This window comes from Diprion similis, chromosome 8 (genome assembly GCF_021155765.1).
Source record: "Diprion similis isolate iyDipSimi1 chromosome 8, iyDipSimi1.1, whole genome shotgun sequence".
In the NCBI taxonomy this organism is placed as follows: Eukaryota; Metazoa; Arthropoda; class Insecta; order Hymenoptera; family Diprionidae; genus Diprion; species Diprion similis.
Window position 1 is genome coordinate 12444468 of NC_060112.1, and position 10364 is coordinate 12454831.

The 10364-nt window shown below is 39.6% G+C and overlaps 2 protein-coding genes across 2 annotated transcripts; one reads left to right on the forward strand and one right to left on the reverse strand.

Moving 5' to 3' along the window:
- Positions 1 to 5537: 5537 nt before the first annotated feature.
- Positions 5538 to 6960, forward strand: LOC124408880 (28S ribosomal protein S10, mitochondrial). The gene is made up of 5 exons (XM_046886149.1): positions 5538 to 5739; positions 5822 to 5923; positions 6323 to 6450; positions 6527 to 6728; positions 6824 to 6960. Exons 1-5 carry the CDS (start codon positions 5725 to 5727, stop codon positions 6893 to 6895), a joined length of 519 nt encoding a protein of 172 aa, XP_046742105.1. The 5' UTR covers positions 5538 to 5724; the 3' UTR covers positions 6896 to 6960.
- On the reverse strand, positions 6595 to 9417 carry LOC124408879. The gene is made up of 2 exons (XM_046886148.1): positions 8820 to 9417; positions 6595 to 7996 (listed from the first exon to the last, which is right to left on the reverse strand). The coding sequence occupies exons 1-2, from the start codon at positions 8932 to 8934 to the stop codon at positions 7548 to 7550; spliced, it is 564 nt and encodes a 187-aa protein (XP_046742104.1). The 5' UTR covers positions 8935 to 9417; the 3' UTR covers positions 6595 to 7547.
- Between the last annotated feature and the right edge of the window lie 947 nt (positions 9418 to 10364).

The window sequence follows — 10364 nt, forward strand, 5'->3', positions numbered from 1 at the left end:
ATTTTACATGTGATTTCTGAGTTCCTGGGGGTCGAATTACTCTAGAAATGGTCATTCAAATTGAATCCGAAAGTGTTAATTTTTGGCTCCGAAAATGAGCAAAAAAGTAAGGCTAACCCCTTTGGATTTTTGGCGAAAATTTCGATGATTCCGGAAAGTGCTGCAATAGATTTCTGAGGGCACTATTCCGACGTAATTTTGCGAGAGGAATCGATTAAGCGCAGTTTCAATAGGCTGCGAGCGACACATCAAAAGTTACAGCCGAAAAACCGAAAATTTTCATCGCCATTTCTCTGCTGTTGGTCCTAGGCCATTTTACATGTGATTTCTGAGTTCCTGGGGGTCGAATTACTCTAGAAATGGTCATTCAAATTGAATCCGAAAGTGTTAATTTTTGGCTCCGAAAATGAGCAAAAAAGTAAGGCTAACCCCTTTGGATTTTTGGCGAAAATTTCGATGATTCCGGAAAGTGCTGCAATTGATTTCCGAGGGCACCATTCCGACGTGATTTTGCGAGAGGAATCGATCAAGCGCAGTCCCAATAGGCTGCGAGCAACACATCGAAAGTTACAGCCGAAAAACCGAAAATTTCCATCGTCATTTCTCTGCTGTTGGTCCTAGGCTATTTTACATGTGTTTTCTGAGTTTCTGGGGGTCGAATTACTCTAGAAATGGTCATACAAATCGAATCCGAGAGTAGAAATTTCCGGCCCCAAAAATGAGCAAAAAAGTAAGGCTAACCCCTTTGGATTTTTGGCGAAAATTTCGATGATTCCGAAAATGATGCAATAGATTTCTGAGGGCACTATTCCGACGTAATTTTGCGCGAGGAATCGATTAAGCGCAGTTTCAATAGGCTGCGAGCAACACATCAAAAGTTACAGCCAAAAAACCGAAAATTTTCACCGTCGTTTCTCTGCTGTTGGTCCTAGGCTATTTTACATGTGTTTTTTGAGTTTCTGGGGGTCGAAATACTCTGGAAATGGTCATACAAATCGAATCCGAGAGTAGAAATTTCCGGCCCGAAAATGAGCAAAAAAGTAAGGCTAACCCCTTGGGATTTTTGGCGAAAATTTCGATGATTCCAAAAAGTGCTGCAATTGATTTCTTAGGGCACTATTCCGACGTAATTTCGCGAGCGGAATCGGATAAGCGCAGTCCCGATAGGCTGCGAGCAACACATCGAAAGTTACAGCCGAAAAACTGAAAATTTTCACCGTCATTTCTCTGCTGTTGGTCCTAGGCTATTTGACATGTGTTTTTTGAGTTCCTGGGGGTCGAATAACTCTAGAAATGGTCATACAAATCAAATCCGAGAGTAGAAATTTTCGACCCTAAAAATGAGCAAAAAAGTAAGGCTAACCCCTTTGGATTTTTGGCGAAAATTTCGACGATTCTGAAAAGTGCTGCAATAGGTTTCTGAGGGCACTATTCCGACGTAATTTTGCGAAAGGAACCGATCAAGCGCAGTCCCAATAGGCTGCGAGCAACACATCAGAAGTTACAGCCGAAAAACCGAAAATTTTCATCGTCATTTCTCTGCTGTTGGTCTTAGTCTATTTTACATGTGATTTCTGAGTTCCTGGGGGTCGAATTACTCTAGAAATGGTCATTCAAATCGAATCCTAGAGTGTAAATTTTTGGCTCTGAAAATGAGCAAAAAAGTCAGGCTAACCCCTTTGGATTTTTGGCGAAAATTTCGATGATTCCACAAAGTGCTGCAATTGATTTCTTAGGGCACGATTCCGACGTAATTTCGCGAGAGGAATCGGATAAGCGCAGTCCCAATAGGCTGCGAGCAACACATCGAAAGTTACAGCCGAAAAACCGAAAATTTTCACCGTCGTTTCTCTGCTCGCAGTCCTAGGCTATTTTACATGTGTTTTCCGAGTTCCTGGGGGTCGAATTACTCTAGAAATGGTCATACAAATCGAATCCGAGAGTAGAAATTTTCGGCCCCGAAAATGAGCAAAAAAGTAAGGCTAACCCCTTTGGATTTTTGGCGGAAATTTCGATGATTCCGAAAAGTGCTGCAATAGATTTCTGAGGGCACTATTCCGACGTAATTTTGCGAGAGGAACCGATTAAGCGTAGTCCCAATAGGCTGCGAGCGACACATCAAAAGTTACAGCCAAATAACCGAAAATTTTCACCGTCGTTTCTCTGCTGTCGGTCCTAGGCTATTTTACATGTGTTTTTTGAGTTTCTGGGGGTCGAATTACTCTGGAAATGGTCATACAAATCGAATCCGAGAGTAGAAATTTCCGCCTCGAAAATGAGCAAAAAAGTAAGGCTAACCCCTTTGGATTTTTGGCGGAAATTTCGACGATTCCGAAAAGTGCTGCAATAGATTTCTGAGGGCACTATTCCGACGTAATTTTGCGAGAGGAATCGATTAGGCGCAGTTTTAATAGGCTGCGAGCAACACATCGAAAGTTACAGCCGAAAAACCGAAAATTTCCATCGTCATTTCTCTGCTGGCAGTCCCAGGCTATTTTACATGTGTTTTCCGAGTTCCTGGGGGTCGAATTACTCTAGAAAAGGTCATACAAATCGAATCCGAAAGTAGAAATTTTCGGCCCCGGAAATCAGCAAAAAAGTAAGGCTAACCCCTTTGGATTTTTGGCGAAAATTTCGATGATTCTGAAAAGTGCTGCAATAGATTTTTGAGGGCACTATTCCGACGTAATTTTGCGAGAGGAACCGATTAAGCGCAGTCCCAATAGGCTGCGAGCAACACATCAAAAGTTACAGCCGAAAAACCGAAAATTTCTATCGCCATTTCTCTGCTGTTGGTCCTAGGCCATTTTACATGTGATTTCTGAGTTCCTGGGGGTCGAATTACTCTAGAAATGGTCATTCAAATTGAATCCGAGAGTGTTAATTTTTGGCTCCGAAAATGAGCAAAAAAGTAAGGCTAACCCCTTTGGATTTTTGGCGAAAATTTCGATGATTCCGAAAAGTGCTGCAATTGATTTCTGAGGGCACTATTCTGACGTAATTTTGCGAGAGGAATCGATCAAGCGCAGTCCCAATAGGCTGCGAGCAACACATCAAAAGTTACAGCCGAAAAACCGAAAATTTTCACTGTCGTTTCTCTGCTGTTGGTCCTAGGCTATTTTACATGTGTTTTCTGAGTTTCTGGGGGTCGAATTACTCTAGAAATGGTCATACAAATCGAATCCGAGAGTAGAAATTTTCGGCCCCAAAAATGAGCAAAAAAGTAAGGCTAACCCCTTTGGATTTTTGGTGAAAATTTCGATGATTCCGAAAAGTGCTGCAATAGATTTCTGAGGGCACTATTCCGACGTAATTTTGCGAGAGGAATCGATTGAGCGCAGTTTCAATAGGCTGCGAGCAACACATCAAAAGTTACAGCCGAAAAACCGAAAATTTCTATCGCCATTTCTCTGCTGTTGGTCCTAGGCCATTTTACACGTGATTTCTGAGTTCCTGGGGGTCGAATTACTCTAGAAATGGTCATTCAAATTGAATCCGAGAGTGTTAATTTTTGGCTCCGAAAATGAGCAAAAAAGTAAGGCTAACCCCTTCGGATTTTTGGCGAAAATTTCGATGATTCCGAAAAGTGCTGCAATTGATTTCTGAGGGCACTATTCCGACGTAATTTTGCGAGAGGAATCGATCAAGCGCAGTCCCAATAGGCTGCGAGCAACACATCAAAAGTTACAGCCGAAAAACCGAAAATTTTCACTGTCGTTTCTCTGCTGTTGGTCCTAGGCTATTTTACATGTGTTTTCTGAGTTTCTGGGGGTCTAATTACTCTAGAAATGGTCATACAAATCGAATCCAAGAGTAGAAATTTCCGGCCCCAAAAATGAGCAAAAAAGTAAGGCTAACCCCTCTGGATATTTGGCGAAAATTTCGATGATTCCGAAAAGTGCTGCAATAGATTTCTGAGGGCACCATTCCGACGTAATTTTGCAAGAGGAATCGATTAAGCGCAGTTTCAATAGGCTGCGAGCAACACATCAAAAGTTACAGCTGAAAAACCGAAAATTTTTATCGCCATTTCTCTGCTGTTGGTCCTAGGCCACTTTACATGTGATTTCTGAGTTCCTGGGGGTCGAATTACTCTAGAAATGGTCATTCAAATTGAATCCGTGAGTGTTAATTTTTGGCTCCGAAAATGAGCAAAAAAGTAAGGCTAACCCCTTTGGATTTTTGGCGAAAATTTCGATGATTCCGAAAAGTGCTGCAATTGATTTCCGAGGGCACTATTCCGACGTAATTTTGCGAGAGGAGTCGATCAAGCGCAGTCCCAATAGGCTGCGAGCAACACATCAAAAGTTACAGCCGAAAAACCGAAAATTTTCCCCGTCGTTTCTCTGCTGTTGGTCCTAGGCTATTTTACATGTGATTTCTGAGTTCCTGGGGGTCGAATTACTCTAGAAATGGTCATACGAATCGAATCCGAGAGTAGAAATTTTCGGCCCCGAAAATGAGCAAAAAAGTAAGGCTAACCCCTTTGTATTTTTGGCAAAAATTTCGATGATTCCAAAAAGTGCTGCAATTGTTTTCCGAGGGCACTATTCCGACGTAATTTTGCGAGAGGAATCGATCAAGCGCAGTCTCAATAGGCTGCGAGCAACACATCAAAAGTTACAGCCGAAAAACCGAAAATTTTTACCGTCGTTTCTCTGCTGTTGGTCCTAGGCTATTTTACATGTGTTTTTTGAGTTCCTGGGGGTCGAATCACTCTGGAAATGGTCATACAAATCGAATCCGAGAGTAAAAATTTCCGGCGCCGAAAATGAGCAAAAAAGTGACGCTAACTTTGGCTAACCCCTTTGGATTTTTGGCGAAAATTTCGACGATTCTGAAAAGTGCTGCAATAAATCTTTTAGGGCACCATTTTGACGTAATTTTGCGAGAGGATTCGAATCATCGCAGTTCCAATACGCTGCGAGCAACGGTCTAAGAGTTTCATATATAAATCGAAAGAACAGTTTTGCTATAGTTCCGCAGCTGCTTTTCTTCTTTAAGGCATTTTTTTGCCGTTGGTCCCACGCTCTCGTTGGTGCGTTTTTCGTGTTCCAGGGGATCCGAATAATGTCAACGGGTCATTCGGTTCGTTTTGAAGACAAAAAGTTACAGCTTCGAAAATCGCAAAAAAAGGGTAGGTCAACTCCTTTGAAGTTTTTTAGTCGAAAATTTGACCAATTTGATGAACCTTAGAATTTATTTCTTGATACTCCAATTTGACATGATTTTGCGAGAGTAATCGATTTTTGTTTGAAGCTGCCGCAAGCAGCAGGTTAAATAGTTATATCTTGAAGATGAGAAATTTTCTTGGTTTCTCCGCAGTCGTGCGCTTTCCTGCGAAAATGTAAACGCTCGCCCTTTGTTGGTAAAACAGAGAGCAACCGCACGCCGCATTTCCTACACGACCGTCGGTAGGGAGAATAGAGCTACTAATATTAACTTACTAATCGTGATAACTTTTACTGACGTATTCAAACGCACGACTTGTATGAAAAATTTGACTCGCCCGGTAGTGAGACTACCTTCTGATAGCGCTAGTCAATGGAGTATAGACACAAGAGGAATGCAGGTGTAGACTAAAATATTGAGGTTATGAAATTCTGGCATTCGTTGTATTCAGTCTTGCACTTACAGCGAATATAGCTAGTCTAAACATATTGACGATTTGCTCCACTATATGAGCCTGTATATCAATCTCTCGTCTCTATAACGAACATCAACATGTCATATTCCAAGGTAATCTGACTACTCTCATTCTCAATATTAGGTACAATTTACTGAGTTAACACTACGTCACATAAATCCTTTTCATTCACAGACCGCATTAGTTTTCCGTAACATATTACCAAAGCTGGGACTTGAAACGAGTGGAATACTTGGCCGCGCTCTGTCAACACAACCTCAGCAGTCTATTGAATCGGTGATCACAAATCTCTCATAATCACGTATTCTTAGCTTCCATTTCAATCTTATTTTCTGAGAATTTATTGACAGTACAAATTCAGTTTCAAATTGGTGTGCATTAGCGCTGAGAAATATTTCGACATCTATATGCTGGAAGTAAACAACTAATTCGAGAATTCTATAAGTCTGAAGTTACCAACGTCAATGTACCGACACATGTTTATTAAATAAATCATTATTTCACATCTCAAGAATATCTTGAAATCCAGTCATCCATGGCAAAGCAAAATATATATTATTTTTCCCAAACTTGACTCCATTTGAAAGTCATCCTAGAATTTCAAAACATTGCTTTTTTCGCCAGCAGCGTTTTGGTCACGTTAACATTACTAATGTCACCTTCGTAATTTTCCAGGCTATCCCAGACAAACTGTACAAGCAAATTCAGTTAGAGGTTCGGGGGAATGATCCAGCCGTTTTAAAGAGTTATGCACACTTCACAGTATCGGCTGCAGAAAACCTTGGTGTAACGATCGGTAGAAAGTAAATCGACTTGATCAAGAAGAGCCCTAACTTTTCAAGTTATTGAAGTTATGATAACAACTTTTTATATTTCTAGTTTTGCTCCACGCAAGCCTGAACACAAACGGTACACACTACTGAAGTGTGTACACATTTTCAAGAAACATCGTGTTCAATATGAAATCAGAACTTACTACAGATTTATTGATCTTCACCGCCTCACTGAATCTACCGCCGATACGATACTTGAATACATACAGAGGAACTTACCTGAAGGAGTTGCTATGAAAGTCACAAAGGTCACAAGTCAATCATTCTTACATCTTACTAAATATTCAAAACTAATACTATTACAAATATCAAAATACGTCATTTTTATATGGTTTTTTTGCAGATCGAATTGCTGCCTCTACCAGAATCTATCAGAATACCACCAAATTCAATATCGACTACTAGTACAAACTAATTTCTTTTCGAAAACAATATGATAGTCTTATATTTAGGTTTTCAATAAAGCAATTATTTCAAAAATTCTGTTTACTGTCATCATCGCTTTTCGCAAGCGATTATCCTGCAGCCTTAGCTGCTGTTGTAAGTATAAAATTAAGGGTGGAAAGCAGAACCTCGTCATTTCACAGATCAACTACAAGCAAATGTATTTTCAAACTTGTAAATTTTTACTACATCAAATCGTTTAAAGTCGTTATAACATGCATTCAGGAATTTTTAAAGTTGCTCATCATCTTACAAGAACGATGTATGAGCACTGAAAAATGTTTTGTCATTGTGCGATTCTACCCACATAATTATAGCGATGTCTAACATCTAATTTCAAGTATATAAACTCTTCGATGTATTACATGATTTATTCATACAGATACTCATACAGCCAACAAGCAATCTACGCACACATACTTCAACGATTGTATAGGAAACTATTCGGCGTTAATCCTCGATGCAACACAATCAGCAATAATTATAATCACGCTCAATTACATCATTTTAACAAACACATACATTATATATATATGTATATATGGCGATCAATCACTATCTCATGAAAAATAAACGTAACACTTAATATTTAGCGACCAATCGCACGAAATTGCCATTGACCATCATTGAGACTTGATCACGGTTATTATTTCGCTACTGTGCATGTCGATCTCGTCCTTTTTTAACGGCTTATCCTCGAGTTGGGGTAGTTGAGGCTTAGCCCTGAAAATTACAGGTGTGTTCTTCCTGAATGCGTTCACCCTTATTGTCCTCAACGGGGAGTCCGAGATCGTTGTATCCTTGTGGTTTGCTGACCGATCTGCATTCGGTTTGTTGCGTTCGTGGTGATTAGGGATGGTGTTTAACTTAATTATTTGAATGTTGTTCACGCGATCATCGTCTTTATGATCCAGATGCAGATTATTTGATCGGGTGCGAGAGCCGATCGCGGAACGAATATCGGTCAAAGTTGGAAGACCGACTCCAGGCGTGATATGAACGATGTTGTTGTTTATGCTGTTCCTTTGCAATTGAGCTGTGGCAGTACAACTCCAAAGAACGAATTCTCCGACTAGAAATAAATAATAGATATACATTAAGCCTCAAAGGTAGCAAAAACGGCTAGGTGAAATTTTGCTTATTTGAGACATCTAAAGATAATTCTGGATTTTTTCTCAACGTTTCTAATATATTACAAAGTTGAATCAATTATTCACCAGTAAATTTAATTCGACATATTCATTAAAAATGCTCCTACAGTGCACTCATCAGACGTGACACATCTTCCACTATTCAGCGAAAATAGGAAATATCTACAGTTAATGAGAATTAAATATCTTTACTCAAACAAGCATCATAACTTAAACCAATTATTACTTGTGATCATCGTGGTATATTAGAGAAAATGCTTAATTCAGGAAATGGTAGGAACAACTCTATAAACTTATATTAACTCTATAAAGAATTTCTTTTTCCTGTTTCTTCTTTTTGTAATGCGGCATTCAGATACTGTGCATGCCGGATTCAAGATCTCATTTCTCCTTTATGCATGCTTTTTTCATTGAATTATTGGTAAATTCATAATATTATCATGAATCCGGAATTTCTCTTAAAAATTATTTAGTCAACGTGACATGGATTTATGCAAAGAAAAAAAGGGCCGAATTGATTCGAGAAAATATTCACGCGTAGCAGAAAAAAATTCTGGCATATTTACATACGTCTAGAATTAATTCTTCTCCAAAACGGCTTCATTTTTCCCATTGTTCGTGTGGAAAATTTTAAACCTAACTTGACTTGCGTTCCATGTTAGTCTCAAAAACTATATTATTTTAATTAGCACGATGCTTTACCGCATTTCAGAAATCAAAAACCATACAACTCTAATTGCTTACCCGAATTCTCAGAAGATTTTGGAAACCGCGTAGATTGCGGAGTCCGTGGCCTGGCAAATCCAGAATTGCATACCAGGATAACACCGATAACAGGAATGATCCCTAAGTACACCATAATTTATCCGGATTTCGGTACGACAGGATAGAAGGATTTCAGCAAAATAATACACGCTTGCAGGTATAATATCACAAACGGAGCACTTGGATCGTTGCGCGATAATGGCTAAATAATTATTTATCGCGAATCATAGAATCTAGAATCGCGATGAGGTAAGACTAAATAAGTCCGAAAGGCCAGAGTTCTCGGACGATACAGCACCTGTTGTCTGTCAGTGTAAAATTTATAATTGATCGAGCAGAACTTCTTGCCAGCACACAAACTCAAGGTAGAAAGGCCCGAGATGTGTTACAGACGCGCAAAGACCGCCCACTGCAAAATGCGATGTCGCCGTTACACGCGTAACGATTTGAATACCTGCAGACTCTTCGGTCCTATCCTAATAATGGAATCCGAATAAGAGATTGCACGCGATTCTTTTTTCCGCGTTCAATTTCTTTTTTTATTCTTCTGGTTTCGTTTTGTTTTAACGAGGAAAATAAAGTATAAGGTTCGGACCAAGTATAAAGTAGGTATAAAGTGCTCTTTGGTATTCCCAACGCAGTTCGCCTCGATCTAAAAAATATTATTACACCAATCTTGATTCGGTCCTGCGCAATCAAAATCAGAAAATGTGGCGAAAAAATATGACGGCGTTTTAAATCGAAGGTTAAACTCGTATAATGATCTGATTCGCAATGTGTCTTCATTATATAGATCCAGTGCTGAAGTGCTTTTAGTACTTAGTCTTGCGTAATTTCGCACGGATGTAGATATATTTTCAGATGTATCTGTAATATGTATTACAAGGCATAATGGTGATTAGGCGAGAAGGTGTACGAAGTTGGAACGTTAGCTAGATGACCCTGAAAGAGATCTGAAACATATTAGAAACAATATAGTATACAATAAACGCGTGCCGCTAAGAAGGGCTTCGGGTACATAATATCCGGATTGGGAATCGCTTCGGCAGCTAGTAGGCCGGTTCGTTTAATCATTAAATATAAGCCGGCAGCACCATAGTGGTAAATAGAGTAAAAAAACTAGTGCGCATTAAAAAATTACATTAAAATGAATATACCGTCAATTTTACCAGTCCCAAAATCAGACGTACATATATCGTTATTAGTTTCTGCAACATTTATTGAACGGATGCTCGAGTAAGACTATAGGTACAATGATTGAGTGCCCGCGGCTAACCGTGACCCTAGAATCTGTGGTGTTCAAGGTCCTCTCTATTCTAGGAACAGGTACCTGGGTATTGATAATCATTACCGACTTTTGCATGCGAGCTCTCTTGCACATGTTGACGAGCTAAGCTAACATTAGCGTTTTTGATTAGGATGATCGTTAAATCCGTGTGAGCATTAATGCTTAGAGTCCTTAACTTTGAACGGTGAAATACCTACACGTGAGCCTGTCAAGTAAACTCATAGTACTATCGTGTA